Here is a 22,380-nt window from a genome sequence, read left to right on the forward strand (position 1 = left end):
CCCACGTCTTTGGTTACATTTATTTCTTTGCATGTTTAAATAGTAAAATGTTTAACAGTTCTCCATTGCAAAACACTAAGTGGTTAAGGTAGTTTAATAGATACCTACAAGGATCAAAATAGACACATCTTGTATTACAAAAAGCTTCAGGAAATTACATTGGATTTTGAATATAAATATCTGCTACTGGCATGGCTTTGATCATTGCTTGAGCCAGTACATGCCGCTGAGAATCCGGTCATATTCGGGAAGCTGTCCAATGGGCCCTGGAAGAGCAAAATGAGGTGATTACCAATTTTTTCCACTTAAATCTCACTTGCTAGTTCTGGGCCCAGCTCTTTCTGGCAGAGTCATAAGATTAAATGCTTGACTACCATACTAGATAAACCCCTTATTGCCATGGGTGTGTGGCTGGAAGGTCTCCTTTGACAACAATTGCTGCAATCAACCTTCGCCCATTTAACACTTATCACCTATCCGGTGGCTAGGTATTAGTTTTAGGCTGCAACATGCAAGACTTGCATACAACACGAAGGTGAAAAAAAGGGCAAAAACTTTTCAAACTTATCACATTTAAATATTTCAGATGATCCAAGTAACTAATGATTTTTAACATAAGTAATCAGAAAATCCAACTTCTAAATCATTCCTTTTACTGAAGGTAAAGATTTTTTTTCAAAACCTATATGAAAAAGTAATTCTACAAGTCTGAGAAGCGCATACATGGGACTGCCCTGGCTCCCTGTCATGTCCCCTACCAGCAGAATAACTTAGTTTATAGTGCTGTGGGGATGTGGCTGGTTACCTTGAAGTGTTTAATAGAGTAGGTAAGGGGGCAATTACTTTCCCACATCGGGCCCAGAAGGGCTGAACAGCATTCTTCCTTCAATAAATCAAGTTTTAAAAACAGCACTTTGTTTATCTTTGCCTAATAAGTGCCAATTGATCTGCAACATTCAATTGGGGCCTATGCAAAAATAGAAGACATTTGGATAGAGGCAAATTTATATGAAAATAACGCCATTTAAACGTTATATATAATGCTGTGAAGGAATTGCTGGACAAGTTAACCATTTTTGCATGGGGAGGTTTAATCTGTTCTTAGAGACCCCCTTAAAGGGCTTATGCAAAGTTATCCCTCATCCACAGGTTAGGTGATAACTTTATGATTGGTGGGGATCAGACCTTGACAAGTTCCAGCAAGTCCAAGAATTGGGTGGCCCAACATGAATAAAGCAGTGGTCGATTTTGTTTGGTTTTTTTTTAGAGCGCCAGAAAATTGTCAAGTACAAGCACTTGGCGCTGTAATTGAGATGAGATGAATGGAGCCACGCACGACTCCGCCAGAGTCACGTGGAGATTTTCAGAATTACACCCAAGTTATCCCCTATCCTGTGGATAAGGGATCATTTTATAATTTATGGCTTGGCACAACACCTTTAAATACCAACCCACTAGCATATCACTAGGTCAGGAGATGGGTTTGCAGGGGCCACAATACAGTAATAATAAATATTGTTTAGAATTTCTGCTCTAATATCACTCCCAGACAAGACACTGTCTTATATTAATTTTTACCTCAAAAGGAGGCACAGTGTCTTATACTTACCCAGCCACGGGGTCTGTGTCCCACACGCTGGTCCCCACGCTGCTGCAGTCCTTAGTGCTGACAGGATTCTCTTCTCCTGGTAACGGGGCTTTGAATACCCCGCCTCCAGTAAGTGCTGGGATTGGTTCATTGAGCGCCGGCTGCTTGGCTGTCACTCGATCCAATCACAGCGCTTACCGGAGGCGGGGTATTCAAAGCCCCGTTACCAGGAGAAGATAACTGCAGCAGTGTGGGGACCAGCGTGAGGGACACAGACGCCGGTGGCTTGGTGAGTATAAGCAATCAGGCGCTGGTCCCCACGCTACTAGGATTCTCTTCTGGTGACGGGGGTTTTGAACACCCCGCCCTCCGTTAAGCACTGTGATTGGATCGAGCGCCAGCCAATCAGAGCCGGCGCTCGATGAAGCAATCACAGCCATTCAGTGATGTCATTCACTGAACGGCTGTGAATGATCGAGCGCCAGCTTTGATTGGCTGGCGCTCGATACAATCACAGCGCTCTCTTACCAGAGGCGGGGTATTCAAAGCCCCGCCACCAGAAGAGAATCCTGTCAGCGCTGAGGACTGCAGCGCAAAGGACAGACGGCAGTGGTTAGGTGAGTATTTATTTTTTTTAACCTAGTATAGCTAGGGCTTATTTTCGGGAAAAACATGTAATATGTTGCCTTAAACACTAACGGTTTGCTCAATACAAATATTGGTATGACTTACCAACTGCTGCTATTGCTGGACGCTTGTCATAAATGTATTTGGTGCACACATCCTTTATGGTTTGGGCATCAATTAGCTAAATTAAATTGAAAAAGAATTGCTTTATATGATGCACAAAAAACTACAGTACTACAACTACTTAATATGATGGTAATAGATACAGGAGTTTCTCAATTTTAATGGTTTGTGTATTATTAAAAGGAGAATTCCCAAATATTACAGATGCAGGTCACACTTTTGGGACCTAAAACTATCTCCTGTTCTGGCCCCCACTAGCCCAGCTGCCAGAAGTGGCCAGGATTACAGAGGTAGTTGTGCTGATTGCTTGCTTTTTACATTCCCAAACTAAACAAGTGATATTACAATTTCGAGGAGTGTTTGCATTTTGGCCAAACATGGCCATCATGATTGAAGCAACTGGGCTACAATTTTTCTGTAACTCCCATAAAGGTCAAGAGGAGCTACACAAACAGCATAGTGCAGCAAGCTAAGCTGCTTTGGTAATTTCCATGGACTTTAATGGAAGTTATGGAAAAAGCATTGGCTCTTTCAATCATCCTAGCCATTTCATATGAAGGGGTGTTCCCATTTTAGCCCCGTTTGGCAGAGATGGAAACATCTCTTGATACTCGTGTTTTCCTTATCTATCATTGATTAGTACTTCCGCCCAGTGTGATCAGTTTTTAACCCCTTCCTGTTGCCAATACCCTGTGCTGTTGGGATGTAATTGGGTTTCTTTTCCCTAATGGCAGACTGCCCAGTATATTAAAGGGGGATGGCCCTCAAATATATGAATCCACAAAGCCGCTTTTCATGACATGGATGCTGTGCTGCACAAGTTTGTCCCACCGGACATGGCCACATTGTGGCTGTTATAGCTGGACCCAATACAGGTCTATTAGGCCACTATGGGAACTTCAATATTCTTCCAACGTGGTGTTTTTTTTATTTTCCCCTCGTCATCCTGACAGCATACACATGGAGGTTGTCTGCTGGACACCTGTTGGGACAGGAAGCGGAAAATACAAAAGGCAACTCCCACCACCGGCTCACCAGTGTCTTCCTGTCCCTACAGGACAGTCCAAGCGGAAGCCTCCAGGTGTATGCTGGAGGTGAATGAAGAAAGAAGACTCCCATGCAGCCTGTCTGCCCGTGGGGGGACGACCCTCTGTTCGGGCTGGCAGGGCTTGCGCAGGTGAGACCCTACGAGGGGACCCTCACCCGCAGGATCTACCCAGCACTGTTCCCCCAGTGGGAAAATCCTCCCCCGGTACGCTGCCCAGTGGGGTTGTCGTACCGGTAGGAAGCAGCCCCGGTACCTGCAGGCTCGGATGCCGGTGTCTCCAGGGATCCACGTCTAGAGAGGTATGCCAGCAGCGCTCGGGGCGGTCCGTTCGGCGCGAGCGCGGCGCCATGTGTGTCTCCTAGGCGGCGGGTCCGGTCGGCGTCCCCACGTGTGTGCTGGTCGGCGTGCGTCCCCACAGGTGTGCTGGTCGGCGTGCATCCCAGTGTATGCAGCGTATCCCCCGGGTCCGGCGCGTCGCCGTGACGTCAGCGCGGCCGGGGCCTCACTTAAAGAGGGCGTGTCGGCGCCAAATTTGAAAATTTAAAAGGACTGTATTCCTCTGCATCTCTCCTGTCTGCACCTTACTGAAGATGTCAGCCAGAGAGGACACTGAAAGCAGTCTGCTGGTGAGTAGACTGCTTTGGGAGTACCGGGGAGGGAGGATTGAGACATCAGGATCTGGTGCTGGAAGTCCTTTTTGCTGTCTCCGTCTCTTAGGACAGAGATGCACAAAGGTTAGAGAGGCCAAAAAGCGAGTGCGCAAATGTCCAGTTTGCTTGCGGCGGCTAGAAGAGGGCCACACCAAGCCACTATGCGCGGACTGTACGGAGAAGGTGATCCGCGAAGAGGGCATGTCGGACATCCGATCCATGATCTGCGAGGAGATTGAAGCCTCGCTCTCATCTCTTTCTCTGCCGCCCCCCACGAAAAGGGTAAGGCGGGCACGAATGGAAGAGTCAGACTCTGAGGAGGTCCTAGAAGATTCTCCTTCAGAATCCATGCCGCCCATGGAGGATGCAAGGAAGTATTTCTTTTCATCGGCGGACTTGGGTCAGCTGTTAACTGCAGTCCGGCGCACCATGCAGGTGGAGGAAGAGGTGCCGCAGCAGCCATCCTTTCAGGATAGCCTGTTCCGGGGACTCCTACCACAGCCAAAACCGTCATTTCCAGTTAATGACATTTTAAAACAGCTGATCCTGACAGAGTTGAAACAGGCAGATCAGAAATTCTTCCTGTCCAAGGAATTCAAGGATCGGATGGTCTTCACACCAGAAGATATCGAGTTCCTAGAAACCGTCCCTAAGGTGGATCTGGCGGTTGCCAGGGTCTCAAAAAAAAGCAGCCCTCCCCTTTGAGGACATTTCCCAACTGCGGGATCCACTAGATACCAGAGTGGATTCTGCGATGAAAAAGGCCTGGGAGACCGCAGCCCTGACCGTCAAAGCCAACATCACGGCCACATCTGTGGCGAGATCTATGTCGGTCTGGTTAGACTAACTCCAGACGCTGATTTCTCAGAGGAGCTCTAGGGAGGACATCTCCAGCTGCCTTCCCCTCCTCCAGCAGGCAACCGGCTTCCTGGCAGACGCCTCTATGGAGTCAGTGAGGTTCGGGACCCGTTCAGCAGCCCTCTTGAACACAGCCAGGAGGGCTGTCTGGGTTAAGGCCTGGACAGGAGATAACACCTCCAAGAATAGACTCTGTTCCCTGCCCTTCCAAGGACACAGAATCTTCGGGCCTTCCTTGGATACTCTCCTAGAGAAGGCATTGGATAAGAGCCAGGGACTACCATCGGAGAAATCGTTTAAGCGGCCTTCCTCCTCCTACCCTCCTCCTCTTGTTCCCTCTAGAGCATACAAGGGGAAAGGAAAAACCGGACGCTGGTCCTATCCCAAAAGGCGGAAAGGGTGAGAATCCGCCTTCCCGGATCCTACAAGTAGGGGGTAGACTGAAGGGGTTCGCCCTTAGATGGAACGAGGTGACCTCCAATCCCTGGGCCTTACGCCTAGTCTCGGATGGCTACAAAATTGAATTTTCCTCCCCTCCTCCCCGGAAGTTCGTGGTCACCCCCTGCCAGTCACCTGCGTCTGCTCAGGCCCTCCAGTTGGGGGTGCAAGAGCGGTTGTCCCTAGGGGCCATCACTCGGGTTCCCGCAGAAGAACTATTCAAGGGGTGCTACTCCCCCTTGTTCCTAATCAAAAAACCCAACGGATCCTATAGAACTATAATTAATCTGAAATTCCTGAATAAATCTATCGCGTATCAAAGATTTAAAAAGGGAATCGGTGCGGTCAGCAATCCCCTTAATTGCGCCGGATAGTGTCATGGCCACCGTGGACTTAAAGGACGCATATTACCATGTCCCTATACACATAGATTCCCAGCGGTTTCTGCGGTTTGCCCTGGTGATAGATGGCTCTGTCTCTCACTTTCAATTTACGTGCCTGCTGTTCGGGATTTCCTCCGCACCCCGGGTGTTCTCCAAACTGGTGTTAGAGATGGTGGCGGCACTAAGGACTGACAAGGTGTTGATTGTCCCATACCTCGACGATTTCCTGATTATAGCAGGATCGGCTTCAGAACTCCAGTTCCAGGTCAACCTCACACTCCGTCTGTTCGAGTCATTGGGCTGGATCATCAACTCCTCTAAATCCAGTCTTCTGCCCGAGCAGAAAAAAAAAAAAAATTTCTGGGAGTGATTCTGGACTCACACCATCTGTGCTTATCCCTTTCCCTAGAAAGGCAAAAAACGATCCAGGATGAGTGTCGGGCACTTTCTCTAACCACTGAAGTCTCCCTTAGGAGAGGCATGAGGGTCCTCGGCCTCATGACATCTTGCATCGGGGTAGTCCCTTGGGCCCAGTTACATTGTAGAACCCTCCAAGACTTTATCCTAAACAACTGGGATAAATCCCCCGCCTCCCTGGATCGGAAAGTCGTCCTTACCTACAAGATAAAATCCTCCTTGGAATGGTGGATGTCTATCTCCAAACTTGCCAGAGCCACGGCTTGGAACCCCGCATCCCCAGTATCCATCTTTACTGACGCAAGTGCAACTGGTTGGGGGGCCCACTTAGGCCGTCATTATGTCCAAGGGGGCTGGAACCGGGAGGAAGCTGCTCAATCCTCCAACTACAAAGAACTTTGCGCTGTCTGGAAGGCCATTCGGGGCCTCGAGACAGAGATCAGGGGTAGACACATTAAGATCTTTTCAGATAACATAACAACTGTGTCCCTCATCCGCCACCAGGGATCCACGCGGAACCCCCGACTCCAAGACCTGGCGGCGAAAGTTCTCGGGTGGATAGAGCAGCGGACGCCTTCCGTCACAGCGTACCACGTAAGGGGCCCAGAGAACTCCATGGCGGACCATCCCAGCCGCAGGAAGATAGACCCCGGGGAGTGGACTCTACATCCACACACGCGTTCCAGCTAATTTTAGAGAGCTGGGGGACACCCAAGGTGGACTTGTTCGCCTCTCAGGTGGACTTGTTCGCCTCTCGGGAGAACACCAAGTGTCCCTGGTTTTTCTCCAGGGGAGCAGACGGGGGCTCCCTGGGAATAGATGCACTATCCCAGGCCTGGGATTGGGACCTTGCATACGCCTTCCCGCCTATCCCCCTGATTCCTCGGGTCCTAAGGAAAATTCAGAAGTCCCCAGGCTCCGTTATCCTGGTGACCCCATTCTGGCCCAAGAGACCCTGGTTCCCGCTCCTGGCCGCTCTCTCGACACAGGAGCCTCTACATCTGCCGCAGAGAGACGACCTCCTTCAGCAGGGCCCCCTGATATGCCCAAAGGTCCGACAGTTCAGACTGGCGGCCTGGAAGTTGAGCGGGTAAAATACCTGAGCCAGGGTCTATCAGGGAGGGTGACCACTACGTTATGTGAGAGCCTCAAAAAAATCCACCAGAAAAATATACTCCAGGGTGTGGGATACCTTCTCTAGGTGGTTGGGGCATAGTATACATGACCTCCAACAGCCCGACATTAACAAAATATTGGAGGTCCTACAGGATGGTTTGGACATGGGGCTAAGGCCTGGTACCCTTAAGGTCCAGGTGGCCGCCCTTGGGGCCTTCTTCGACTTCCCCTTAGGCGACCATAGGCTAATTAAGAAATATCTGAATGGGGCAGTCAGACTCCATCCCTTTATAAGAGAAACCATGCCCACATGGGACCTGAACCTTGTTTTGCAGGCCCTCTGCGCACACCCCTTTGAGCCCCTGGAAGGTCTATCAGTAAAGATGCTCTCCTACAAAGTTGCCTTTTTAGTGGCCATCACATCCGCCAGACGGATCGGGGAGATCCAATCCCTTTCGATTAGGACCCCATACATGACCACCTTCCCAGATAAAATCGAGTTCAGGCCTGACCCCTTCTTTCAACCAAAAGTTCTCACAGACTTTCACAGAGAACAGCGTATAGTACTTCCCTCCTTCTGCCAGGAACCCCGTAATACCACGGAACAGAGGTTCCATAATTTAGATGTTAGACGAGCAGTCCTGAAGTATTTGGAGGTCACACATTCCTTCAGGAAGTCTAACAACCTCTTCATTCAATTTCAGGGTCCACGCAGAGGAGGGGCCGCTACTAAGGACTCCTTAGCGCGTTGGGTCAGGAGGGCCATAGAAGAGGCGTACAGATCCCAGGGGATCCCACTCCCGGGCGACGTTAGAGCCCAGTCCACTAGGGCGGTCGCCTGTTCCTGGGCGGAGAGAGCCCAGGCGACAACCGACCAGATCTGCAGAACCGCCACGGGTCGAGCACACATACTTTCGTTAAACACTATCGCCTGGATTTGGGGGCCAACCGTGATATGGCCTTTGGGCGGAAGGTGCTACAGGCAGTGGTCCCTCCCTAAAGCCCTTGGTCGTTGGTATTCCTCCATGTGTATGCTGTCAGGATGATGAGGGGAAGACAGGAATTAGGTCCTACCTGTTAATTCCTTTTCTTGAAGTCATCCTGACAGCATAGGGGCTTTTCCCTCCCTTCGGTTATATTTTACGTGAAGTAACGTATTGTACTATGATTTCTATATTAAAAATGATTGGTTAAGCAAAGCTGGGTCACTGTAGTTATTTGGTACACACTGGTGAGCCGGTGGTGGGAGTTGCCTTTTGTATTTTCCGTTTCCTGTCCCAACAGGTGTCCAGCAGACAACCTCCATGTGTATGCTGTCAGGATGACTTCAAGAAAAGGAATTAACAGGTAGGACCTAATTCCTGTCTTTTCTGCCGCAGTGTGCACAAATTCAACCCCAAAACAGAAGTATTGATTTGATAGAAAATACAAACTCAAGACAGCTGTAATGTGGATGCATTTTAGTATCCATATTATAATCACAATTCCCCACCTGACTGCAGGGCTAATGATCCAATCAAACAGTATTATAAAGGCTTACGACACCATGTATAAGGCCCGATTTCCACTGGTTTAATTGAATTGTGAAATCCGTGCGTGTCCCCTGTAGGTGCGATACGCAATTCAATCAGCCCATAGACAATCATTTGGCACCCGCAGATAATTAAATACATGCGGATGTCATTTTTCCCAATTTCCAGATCACACACGCAGTTAAAAAGAAAAATGCAGCATGCTCCATTTTCTACGGATTCCCACAGGGACAGCTTCCTTTGAAGTCAATGGAAGCAGTCTGATCCCCGAGAAAGCAGGATATTTAAAAAATAAATAAAATGCTCGCCAAATCCGCTGTGCAGAAAAAAAAAAAAAAATCCATCTGGGACGGAGAAAACCTGCACCACATAGGGACAGGTAAGAAAATGTCCATCGCTGTAGGCACGAGTAGATTCCGCACCTTGAATCCACATGTGCCGTAGACATTAGGCCTATGGGTGAGGCATTAGGGCAAACAAGGAAAATAGAATGCAGCCCCATCATTGCCATCTGTAAGATTACAAGCGCTGTCCGGTGACTGCATGGCCAGCTCTCAATGATTTACCATCAAGTAAGAGCTTTGGAACACCCATTTGTGTTGGCATAAGATAACATATCTTAGTAGTTCTAAAGGAGAGCTGAAGTGTATTTTACTGGTGACCTATAAAACAGCGTAAAGCAGTGTTTCCCCAACTCCAGTCCTCAAGGCACCCCAACAGGTCATGTTTTCAGGATTTCCTCAGTATTGCACATGTGATGTAATTATTGTCAGCACCTCACACATTGCCACACTATTAGATATCCTAAAAATATGAGCTGTTGAGGAAACACTGGCTTAAATAGTAACTACACTTTTAAAAACCCTTTGCCAGGTCTCTCTCCAGTCAAATGTACACTACAGCTATAAGTTTGATACTTACTTCAATTCTTGCCTCCAGTTCAGGCAATGGTATTCTTCGGTTATAACACAACATTTGTCGACCAATGTCCTCACAGATAGGGGTTGAACCTTTAGAAACAGCAAGTGATATGATAAAAAGAAATTAAGTGTTAAGAATAAAATTACAACACTGAAGTTGAGAGTCTTACCATCCAACTGAAGCAACATATTTGTTTTCAACAGGTTTTTTGCTCTTGCAACTTCACCTTCTGTAACACTTGTGCAGAGTCTTACCCTAACAGGTTAACACAAAGATCAGTCACACATTCAAGTATAATCTTTTATACAAAAGTATTTAACATGACATGTTGAATGCATAACTATGGAAAACTGATAATTGGTTCCAAAACACCAAAATATGAACCACAAATAATTACTTTCTTTGTAAAAGACAGGAGCACCTTCAAGGTCTGTACAGTAAAGGCCCATTTACACTCAAAGATAATCTTTCCAAAGATTCAAAGTTTTCGTGATCTTTTTGCATAAAGGGTTAATGGACACTAACGTTCATTAATACTGTATCATCTTCATTTGCATGTAAAGGGGCCTCCAGAAGCCCAGAATGTGACTAATCAGACGTCCAGCTGTGCAAACAGCTGCATTGTTCTCGTCAGGGCTGTCAGCAGAATGCAATGTAATCTTCCAGCTCCTGTGGAGAACACAGCATGCGGTCTATTGAGAGATACTTTTATCTCTCTGTGGCAGGAGGATGGGTTTTAAGTTCACCATAAAGTCATTGTTAAGACGAAAAGTGCATGATGCCCACGTTTACATGTAGCAATTATCGCTCATTTGTGGCCATTTGAACGAATTTTGAGCGATAATTGTTGCGTGTAAATGGGCCTTGAACATAGTGTGCCAGAAAAAATAACATGGAGCCGTCCTCCAAAGGAGCAGCTCATCCTGGTACAGGTAAAGGGCAGTACAGGACATGTCGTACCGCACTGTACTGCAGAGGAATGCCACTAGACAGCTAAAGTACAAACATCTTCACTGATTCCAGTGTTTTACCAGTAAAATGCCCGTACTGATTGGATTTTCCGGCAATGTACACATGCCACAGATCCCGACTGTCTGAGAAACTGTATGTTGAATGTTGTTTCGAGTTACAATGGCCTAGAATATACCACTGTATGTTGAAGGCCAGTGTAACTTGAGGGATCACTGTACAAGGATATCCCAAAACACGGTATAAAAGGTTTATCTATGCAAACGTCTGCTTACTAATAGATGAAATCTACAGCAAATTCGTAAAAAAAAAAAGCTGGACAGATGGGGCGTGCTCTTACATCCAAGCTAATGTTTCCTGGCAGGCATTTGGGGTTTTACGGATTTCCTAACTAATCTACTGCATCTGTCCACACAACCAGGTTATCATTACAATACTAGAGCAGGCTGTTCATATTCCATTAGGAAGCTTACCATTCCCTTTGTACAAAATGCATCATATCTTCCACCGTATTCGGCTCACAAACCATGTACAGGCCCCAGAGTCCAGTGTCTGTATAACAGGTATTGAAGGACTGGAAACTGTGGCACAGGTTCCCATGACATGTAATCTGAGCAAGCTTACTGGACAAATTCTGCACAATGAAGAAGACAAAGAAAAAACTGAATTAGTGAAACTAAACTTATTCATAATTTTGTAAAGTGAAACCTTCCTTCTGGCACTTTTAGTGTCTGAGGTGACAGCTCAAAGCAAAGGTGTTATTCCACAAAAACAACTTATCAATTACCTAGAAGATAGGTAACAAGTGTCTGATCAGTAGCAGTCTTACCAGTTGGATCTTCTGCTCCATTAATGTCGATGGGACTGCCTGAGGTAACCAAACACTATCCTCTGATATCTCCAGCAGTCCCATAGAGATGAAGGGAATGGCAGTGCACACGTGATCGTTGGTCCATTCCTACAGGGACGCTCAGACCCGTTTGTGTGAATGGTGGAGGTCCCAAAGGTCAGACCTCCATTGGTGACACTTATCACTAGAGATGAGCGAGTATACTCGTTAAGGCACATTACGCGAGCGAGTAGTGCCTTAGCAGAGTATCTCCCCGCTCGTCTCTAAAGATTCGGGGGCCGGCGGGGGAGGAACGGAGGGGAGATCTCTCTCTCCCTCTCCCCCCTGCTCCCCGCCGCAACTCACCTGTCACCGGCACCGGACCCCAAATCTTTAGAGACGAGTGGGGAGATACTCGGCTAAGGCACTACTCGCTCAAGTAATGTGCCTTAGCAAGTACGCTCGCTCATCTCTACTTATCACCAATCCTGCGGATAAGGAGACAAGTTGTTTTCATGACACAACCCCTTATTGCACAGACTTTATGAAAAATAGATGAAACAGAAGTGCCATACCGCTCCACCGCCGAAGGACCGGTCCCAGTTGCCAATCAATGTGTTGGCCACCATGAGTGGAATTGTATCTGGATGAGACCATCCAACAGCTTCAACTGAAATCGCAATATGAGCAAGTGGCATTTTATCATCCCGTACACGAATCTATAACAATATAAGAGAAAACACTGATGATTTAATCTGTGGCTGGGAACATATTCAGCAAGTAGATGAAAGAGTTCACATTTGATATGGGCTGTATGTACTGGTGCCACCATCTGCATGTGCCTACTGCTCCAGACCCAGGCGGGTAGGCATAGTGGGCACACCCAGGCGTTGGTGATTAAAACTGTATTATAGGATGCTTCCCATACGACAATCTAAAAAGTACATTAAATGTGTAAAACTAGGTTTTCAAAAGCTAAATGAGTCATTTGAAGTTGTAGGTTCAAATCACCAAATCCCAGAATGCCTACATCTTACTGGAATCAGTGTCAGTCTGGCACTTGTGTGTGGACATTGATGTGTATCAGGTTTTTTGTTGTTTTTTTTTAATCCCCGTAGTTTTTATTATCAATTCATGTACCATGTAATGTGTTAAAAAACTTGATTTCTAGGTGGAGTGAAATGGAAAAACACGCAATTGCACTTTTTCTGGAGTTGGTGTTTTCACAGTGGTTACAATGCAGTAAAAATGAAATGTTCGCCTTATTCCGTGGATCAGTAGGATTACAGCGATACATTTTACATAAGAAAAACTGGTTTATTCCTTTTAAAAAATAAACTTAAAAAAAAAATGTCGCTTTTGTCACCAAATTCTGGGATCCATAACTATTTTTCTTTGCTATTCTAACATTAGTTCTGGAATATCTGGGGTTATAAACAATTTTCATGACCATGAATGAACTATGAACAATATTTTTCATGGGATGAGCCCTTTCTGGAGGGGCTGATGCATGAAGAAGTGCTTACCTCAGTCCCTGTGAAGCTGCATGGCGGTAGGGTCTCCCCTTCATAGGTTGCTGTCAGGTTACCAAAATGATACTTTGCTAAATCATGCAGCTCATCATGCGAGATGCCTAAAACCCAAAATATGTATAAACATTCATAAACTGAGTGAATTCAGCATACTGCATGGGGAGCAGGTTCCTATGTGTCACCTACCACCAGCAGCAGCCAAGACAATCCTCGGGCCTTTATAGTGTGTCGTTATATATTCCACCAAGTCATTTCTGTTTATAGATCTGGAACGATAGGATGTATGAAAGACGTGCAGAAACAAATCGTATCAAGTGTAAATACAATCATACAATTCAATGGGTTCATTCACAGCAGCAGATTTTTGACGTGACTGAATGCTCTTTCTTCGTTTGAAGAGATATAGGGTGTATGGGCGTTTTCATGGAATGTCCCTGATATTGACCCAATACGTGCTTCTCTCTGAATATCTTCAGGCGGTCTTCACAGTGCTACACAGTACAGGGACTCCATTATTGACTATTGTGCAAGAACTTTATATATTCAAATCTATCAAATGAATGCATCTGCCTTTATTTCTGATTGTACAGTGAAGCGGACCGGAGAGCGGGCGAGGGAGGGAATTTATAGTTCTGTTTTTCTATATATACATTGTATGAGAAAACTAATAAAAATGAAATCTGATTTAAAACAAAAAAAACTAAATCCACCCATTTATGACTATCACATACTTGATGTTTTCAGTAGGTCCCAGGATGGTTCTCCCCAGAGCAGTATTGTGATAGGCAGTTGCATGTAGGTAGTCAAAGACTACTTCCTGTAGGTTAGTCTCCACTTCTTGCATCTCACGTAGGATTACTCCTCTTTCACGTTCGATCTCAGCTTCTCCCAATGTGCTGTTCTGTATAATGTCAGCAAGGATCTCCACAGCTGCAAAACAAGTTTGAACAAACATGCATCCTCTGGGTTTTCTCCATATAAATCACACTGGGATCCTCCTGAACTTCTCTGTATCTTATTAAATTGACAACTTATGAATATACATTGTGTGTCCTGCTGCAGCTCTGACAAGATAGGCTGACCGCGGAGAATCGGGGCAATTCGCAGCATGCTGCGAACTGTCGGCCGCGAGCGAAGAATCGCAATGATTCTCTGCTCATGGACACCGGGCCGGCGATTTCCATAGCAACGCTATGGAAAGCTTCAGAAGGCGTGATTCGCCGGCGGTTTACCACTGGCGAAATTATGCCCGTGGACAGGGGGCCTAAGAAACCCACTACATCCTTATTGCTAGTGGGCCCAGCCTGTTTTATGATACACTGCAGAGCAACACTGAATTCATCATAAAACTAATTTGGTTTTGGAAGAACAGCTCAGACAAATAGTTTCTACATGTATCGCACCGGTGATGAGTGGCTGCGGCTGCTTTTGCGCACAGCAATTACTTGTTAGACAGTCACATGTTACACTGCAATGAATAATAGTAGCACCCCTTCAAATTAATGGGACACCATGTAATACATAGCAGTGCCAAGTTCTCCAGAATAGAGGTTGCTTTGTGCCGTGGCTAATAGAGGGGAATGTCATCTATATGGTCTATATGAAAACAAGCTGTGTGACAGAACACCATTATTTATATCACGTTTAAAGGGGGGAAAAAACAAAAACTTACAGCAAGTTGCGGTAACTAAATGAGGACTTAACTTCACTGAAACAAAAGTGAATGAATGTAACCAAGTACCTCTAGGCAGATCTTTGGAAAATGCCTTAGCATAGTATACAGTCTGTTCCCTTGATGTATATGCATTCAGGTGGGCACCCATGTTCTCGATTTCAAGCTCCAGGTCCAGTTGGGAACGTTTTTTTGTTCCCTATAACAAGAAACATAAAATTAGGGTTTTTCTTTCTACTGTGATATACCGAGTTTATCCTAAATGTAAAAAACAATAAAATAAGCAACTGAACAGACAGAAGATTTAAAATCTAAATAGGGCCTCGTTCACACGGGCTACAGAACGCAAGTATGTGAAGCCTGTGGCTTCCAATGTGTTCTTTAAGGCCTCATGTCCATGGGGAAATTAAGAATTAAAATCCGGAGCGTTTTTCCCGCACACGGATCCGCGCCCCATAGGAATGCATTGATCACCGGTGGGCAGATAAATACCCGCGGATGGTCAATAAAAGTGAATTTAAAAATTTCTGGAGCATGAAAAACAATGGACATGCTCCATTTAGGTGCAGATCACGCGTGCAGGAGCTCATAGAGCACATAGCTCAATTGATCTCCCGCATGAAAAATAAAAGACAATTACAGTGCACCCGCAGCCCAAATCCACGTTACAAATCTGCAGCAGATCTGATTTTCCCCGTGGACATGAGGCCTAAGGCTACAAAACATAGCGATGATTGTTTTGCTCAAACTCACCTTAAATGCCATGTGCTCCAGAAAATGAGCGGTCCCATTATTCATCTGATTTTCATATCTGCTTCCAGCATCAATCCAAAGACCAACCTAATACAAATGACATATAAAACCAATCATGCACATAACCACCACCGCAATTACAAGCTGCTCTTCAGACGAGATTCTCTAGCTATCAAACAGCAGTACTCAGGCATAAAACCGGGTCCAGGCGGCTTCTCTACTGTCTTCTACAAGTAATTCGCCGACATCTGATGATCCCCATTATCTCATCACCTTAAAAGGGGTGTTCAGAATTAAAGCAAAAATAAATATGTGCACTTTCCTCCAGGAAGGGCACCATATATGGATTGTGCCTAGAGGTGCAGCTCAGATCCATTCAGTAGAATAGGGGTGACATGGCTACAGATGGCCATTTGAATGGGTGCCAATGTGACCAACTATTTGAGACTATCTCCACTGCTGTGCTGTCCCTTTAAGAAAGAAAAAAGTCTTCTTGCATCGCACAGACAAGTTGCACACTTGGCACATCTGCTGGAGATGCCATCCTCTGGAGCCATGCTACCCACCAGAGAGGAGCCGAGTGGGAACAGGAGACAGAGTTCTGAACTCCTCAAACTGTTGCTCTTCAGGCCATATTTACAAGGCCTTTTCTTGCACACGTTTTGTGCATTGCAAGTCGCACAAAACTCGCATGAAAATAGACCCCATTGTTTGCAATGGGTTTATTTACATGGGTGATTTTTCGTAGCATGGAAAAAATTATGTACCGTATATACCGGCGTATAAGGCGACGGGGCGTATGACGACCCCCCAACTTTCACCTTATACGCCGGTATACAGTGGAGAAAAAAAAAAAAATCATTACTCACCTCCCCCGGCGTCCTGTCGCGCTCCGGCAGGATGTCGCTCGCTCCTCGTCCCCGGCGCAGCATTGCTTTCTGAATGCGGGGCTTGAAATCCCCGCTTCCAGAAAGCTAATACACACGCCGGCAGCCATGACATCATTGAATGGCTGTGATTGGCTAAAACACACGTGGCTTCAGCCAATCACACTATTCAATGACATCATTGAATGGCTGTGATTGGCTAAAACACACGTGGCTTCAGCCAATCACACTATTCAATGACATCATTGAATGGGTGTGATTGCTAACACGTGCGCCTTCAGCCAATCACAGCCATTCAATGCTGTCATGGCTGCCGGCGTGTGTACTAGCTTTCTGGAAGCGGGGATTTCAAGCCCCGCATTCAGAAAGCAATGCTGCTCCGGGGACGAGGAGCGAGCGACATCCTGCCGGAGCGCGACAGAACGCCGGGGGAGGTGAGTAATGAATTTTTTTTTTTTTTTACACTTTTTTTTTTTTTTGTATTACCGGCGCATAAGACGACCCCCGACTTCAGACCCGATTTTTCGGGGTTCAAAAGTCGTCTTATACGCCGGTATATACGGTATATATTGCAGCATGTCCCATTTTTGTGCAGCCTTCCACACATTGCAAAAAACACGTACGCGGTGTCCGTGATGAGTGCGATACGAGTTATAGGCGAGCATAGCACAGTTGTGGCCAGGCTGCTCGGCGATACATACTATTCATGCCCGATGTGATAAAAGCAGCTTACATAAAGTAAGAGACGGCCGAAGGGAGCTTATGGCCCTTTAACAAGGAAAGATTATTGTTCAAATCGTTGAACCATGTGAAAACGGACAAGAATCATTCAGCGTAAACATGGCCAACGTTTGAACAATGTGTTCACTTATCATCCATCACTCCTCCTTCGCAGGCATAAAGATCATCATTTGTTGTTTACCACTGAATTCCCATGCCCATTTTCTGCTCTTAGGACAGAATAGAAAAAGGAAATAAAAAAGAAATGCTGATGTGAAGTCGGCCTTGTGGCTCGTAACACGGAGAGTATCCACACAGCGCTCAGCTTCAGGCCGTGAATATGCAGCTTTTTCACGGACTAAAACTACTTATTCAATGCGTATTTGACCTGCTGGTGTAATCACTGTATATTTACACGTGCAAAATCTGCAAGAAGGTCCAACATTCCTTCCTGCATAAATACACAGTGAATACGTGTCATGCGGAGTCACTGCATATTTGTGCAATCCCTTTAGCTCAGTGCCTACAACTCCACCATAATGGGACTGACTCCTCACTCCACAGCCCTGGCAGCGCTACTGATTTAGTAACTGCAGAGATGTTGACAAATATCCTTTCAGGTTCACCTCTTAATGTGCGTTGGATACATTATGGGTGCAAAGAAGCAAATCTTAGCTTACCGTACAGGTAGAAATTCCAGAATCTTCAGAGGCAACTCGGAGACCATTTTCTAATGTGGTTACCTTTGTCTCTGGGATATTCAGTATGGCTTGGGTCGCTGCTTGGGTGGATTGGTATTTGTTTATACAAAACCGTATTTGCTGCATAAAGAAAGAGAATATTGGAAAATGATCTCTGTTCATGAACACAATGTGAACTATACGGTAATGTTCTTCAAAACTGATAACCTTGATAAAATATGCCCAGCACCTTGAACAAACCTGTGCACGAGTAATGGCTCATTTAATAACTAGAAAAAGTGCATATTGCTTTACGTAAAATGACATTTTTTGTACCAAAAAAATCACTCTAAATGCTGGCAACTGTGAGTTTCCTTCTTATTTGCAGTCCATGGCCTGCTGTCACATGAAGTCTGTCTCTTGTAACAGAGACACCGAGATGGATTACAGTGTGTGCGTGAGAGGGGGGAGTGTACTTGTTTTCTTCTGCCTCATGCTGGTCATAAGGCATATGAGGAGGAGGGAGAAGAGAACTCAAACATGCTGCTGCAGCTAATAAGTGATTTACTGTCTCCCAGCTACTGGAATCACATCTACACTGCTCAGTACTGCAGTATAATGTCCTCCATGATTCTGTTACTAATGAGGATGTGCTACAGAGAAAAGGATCTTGCACTTTTATGTGTGCAGTGTACGGGAAAAAGTATAGCAGTTAATCTGCACCCATCAACTCATAGAAGTCAGAAAATTAGATGTGCAGCCTGAACGGGTGGAAACTCCATATACAAGTCATATTATGGATTAAATCAGTTTATATTGAGCCTAATTGTATAAAGTCCCCAATTAGAGTGAAAAGGAGTGGGTGAAGAATATCTATTGAAACATAACCTTTGTTGCATAGCATTAAAATAAGAGGTGACTGAATACAGATAAAGGATGGGCTGACCACTGGCAATACATAGTAGCAGGATTTACAATATTGACTGTCCATAGCCTTAAAGGGGTTGTCCAGTTGTGAACTATTGATGGCCTATTGTCAGGATAGGTCATCAATAGTAGATCAGCGGCGTCTGCTACTCAGGTTTCCAACTAATCAGTTTAGGCACTGAGTTGATTTCTGCAAGAAGCAAATAGCTCCATTCCCACTGCAGTGGCCATGATTGGTATTGCAGCATTTTCACCGGACAAAAATGTCCTGCATGCACAACTATTTCATCGAGCGTGTTATGCCGACTCTGAATGGAGCCTCTGATACAGATGTGAATAGAGCCTTGTGTTATTGCTCATGTATTCACACAGCAGCTTCATCTGAAATCACCTGAATGTGCAGGTACACTTTAAAGGTATAATCAATGGTTTTTATGCGGGCTAAAAACCAGCGGCAAATGACAAGTTAATAAATAGTGCATGACTGCCCGCATTTACATGTAACGATTATCGCTCATTTTCGGCAGTTTGAACGAATTTTAAGCGCTAATTGTTGCATGTAAAAGTGTCTTAAGGCAAGCATGACCTTTTTGCTTTTATACAATGTGATGACATTTAAATTAGATTTCCCCCCCACCCCCAGATTACCCCTTTAAAAACATCATTAGAGCACATTATTCAGAAAAATACCACCTCACTCTAAAAATACACAGGCTGAAGGAGAGGCTATATACTATGCCTGCAACCACATGAAAAGAGTTAATAAAGTATTAAGAGCATTGCCCTACTTCTAGCTGTGGTGCTGCAGGAAGCAGACAGCTCCGTACACTGTGCAGTGACTGGGGTTGGTACTGCAGGCCTACTGTGGTCAATGGGAATCAGCCTGCAGTACCAAGCTAGGCAACTGTGCAATGTATGGAGCTGTACTAGAAAAGGGACGAACTTGTTAAATTGCGCTTAGCTGGACAGTATTGGGGGCAGCGGGCCACATCACACTCAACCACTGTGGCCAATGATCAAAGGATTTTGCAGTAAAACTGCAAACATTTACCCGTTCTCCTCTGTTGTTATGGCGTTACAAGACGTTACGTGATGTCATCACAGGTCCTTCATCCCTGTGCAGATTACGAGCGGACTACATCCCCTACAAACCCCGTGGCCTCAGTTGCTATGGAATACTAACAAACACCTAAGTGGACAGCAGCTATGTGCTTACAGCACCTGTGATGATGTCACTATCATGTGATCAGTCACCTATGTGGGAGGAGTCCGGGGTCACATGACCAGGGGGTGATCAGTGTGTGCAGGAGTCTGCTGTGCTGGTTGTGATCCCTGTTGTATGGGATGAAGAATGCCCATGTGGGCGCAGGCCGTGCACGCAGCAGCGCCGTCTGGGCGCGGGTCATGCATTGCACCACCAGAAACACTGGTGTTATAATTTCTTATTACTGGTATTATAATATTAAACACGAAGAAACTAAAAGCACAATATGGAGTACTTCACCAACAGACTCTGGATGGCATCCTGTTCCAATCAGCGCTACATGCATGGGGGAAGTGACATCATCAGCAGCCAATTACAGTGCTGCGCATATTAGTGTTCTGACGTCACACTGACTGACAGCTGGGGGTCAGTCACATCTGCGCTGGGGTTACACAGCCAACCACACAGAACACCCTGGACGGATAGCACAACATGCTGCACTACATATCACATCTGCGCTGGGGCTCTGCGTACAGCTTCTGACGCAGATGTGACTCGATCCCATAGACACATAATCGTCTGCCCCCATGACAAACATTCCTGGGCGGCTAACTGGCTCTCCACTGGTCATCTGGACACAGAGCACCCTATAGCCGCCAGCAGCCAGACTCCCCACGTGTGAGCGCTGTACGGCCGGGAGTGAGCTGTAGCACCGGGGCTGGCCGCTACAGCGCCGCCATGTGTCTCCCGCAGCCCCACACTACATTACCTGCGACCTGCCGGGACCGCCACTTATCACTCTCCGCCCCAGAGCGCTGCCGAGCCTCAGCATGGGAGCCGCCATAGCTGCGCTGAACACACGTGTGACGTCACTTCCGGTCTCAGATCTGTCCTGTCATTGTGAAGTAGCAGATTCGTATCTCCCTCGTGACGTCACGTACCGCTGACGTCATCTTTCTGGAAATACGTGGATATGGTATATATATAAAATATGAATCTGTGTTATTATGTGGAGCCCCGTCCTGCGGGGGCTGTGATGAAACACCTTGTAAATACCAACCAGTACATTACAGTACAGTGCCAGTAAGTGAATGGGGATTGACCGAACCCCATGGAATTAGTGGAAGAAATCAGCAAGAAATAGACATGCTGTGAATTTTTCAAATCTGCGGAATTCTCTATATGTTGAACATCATTGGAGCTGAACTAACTACGCCAGTATTTCACACACTGCCAACCCTGAGGGTTGATTTAATATGGTCAGAATCGAGCTTCGAGGTCCGGCTCACAGGAGCGTAAGCGCATTTCTGCTGCATAATCACTGCCCCGTATTTCGCCCACTTTGTGTCTTTGTGCGTGATAATACACTGCATATTTACACACGTGAAGAAGAATGCACAAGATAACTCTGATTTCATGCACAAATAGTCAAGGAATATGCAGGGTTTTGGCGCGCCCATTGATTTCAATAGGCTTCTACGTTGCGTAATATGTACCAAGAAAGGGCGTGCCAGTTTTTTTTTTAATGCAATAGCACATTGTGTGAAAAAATACGGTCATCTGAACAAACCATTTAAATTAATGGGTCCTACTCATTGCGTATTACGCACAAAGATTGTGCGTGTAATGCGCGGAACAAGTACGCTCGTGTGTACAAGCCCCGATACTGAGGAGAATGCAATTAAAATTAGAAAGGAACTTGGGGCTGCGTTCTCACTCAGCAAAAACTTCCTGCGGCTGAGACCACGCTCAGGGGTGGCATCAAATGACCACATGATCTGGATGTAGGCAAAATCACGCAGGATTGGCGGCTGCAGCTGCGCAGAGCTTCATGCCACAAGCATTTTTTGCTGTGTGGGAACGCTGCCAAAGGGACCTTTCACACTAGATGGAATAGGAGGACGGCAAAAAGCCCAAAAAATACATTACCTGCGTTTTTAATAAATGGCCGCAAATAATATGGCCATGTGAAAAGATACATAGATTTATATTAGCTGCATATTGCAGTCCGCAAAACACGGAGGAAAGGCTGAGATATAATACGCTTGTTGGAAACCGGTCTTCGGGCTTATTCACATGTACACATTAGTGCGTGCAATATAAAAGGAATAGAGCCCATTGATTTCAATATGTTCGCTCACATGAGCGTATTTTGTGCTTGCATTATGATCATGCAAAAACAAATAAAAGATACACAGCGTGTTCCATTTCGTGCAGATTGTGCATGAATATAGAACGTTTTAGGCCGGCTTCACACGGCCGTGACGGGCTCTGCCACGGAATTCCACAGCGGAGCCCGTCACGACGCTCCTCCCAGAGACCCCAATACTTACCTCCAGATCTGCCGTTCTACGTCCCGCATGGTGCTTCGGCGCGCATGCGCAATAGAGCGCATGACGCGCCGGCCACGTCATATGACACGCCCACAGCGTCACATAGTAACATAGTATGTAAGGCCGAATGAAGACATTGTCCATCTAGTCCAGCCTGTCTATCCTACTGTGTT

The 22,380-nt window shown here is 46.0% G+C and overlaps 1 protein-coding gene across 1 annotated transcript; it reads right to left on the reverse strand.

Moving 5' to 3' along the window:
• Position 1: 1 nt before the first annotated feature.
• PMPCB (peptidase, mitochondrial processing subunit beta) lies at positions 2–20,758 on the reverse strand. The gene is made up of 13 exons (XM_066591979.1): positions 20,644–20,758; positions 17,744–17,884; positions 15,457–15,543; positions 14,773–14,902; positions 13,763–13,961; positions 13,218–13,297; positions 13,026–13,132; positions 12,075–12,218; positions 11,144–11,304; positions 9,871–9,956; positions 9,702–9,790; positions 2,321–2,396; positions 2–266 (listed from the first exon to the last, which is right to left on the reverse strand). The coding sequence occupies exons 1-13, from the start codon at positions 20,716–20,718 to the stop codon at positions 202–204; spliced, it is 1,440 nt and encodes a 479-aa protein (XP_066448076.1). The 5' UTR covers positions 20,719–20,758; the 3' UTR covers positions 2–201.
• Positions 20,759–22,380: the final 1,622 nt, after the last annotated feature.

The sequence above is a fragment of the Eleutherodactylus coqui genome, chromosome 2 (genome assembly GCF_035609145.1).
Source record: "Eleutherodactylus coqui strain aEleCoq1 chromosome 2, aEleCoq1.hap1, whole genome shotgun sequence".
NCBI classification, from domain to species: Eukaryota; Metazoa; Chordata; class Amphibia; order Anura; family Eleutherodactylidae; genus Eleutherodactylus; species Eleutherodactylus coqui.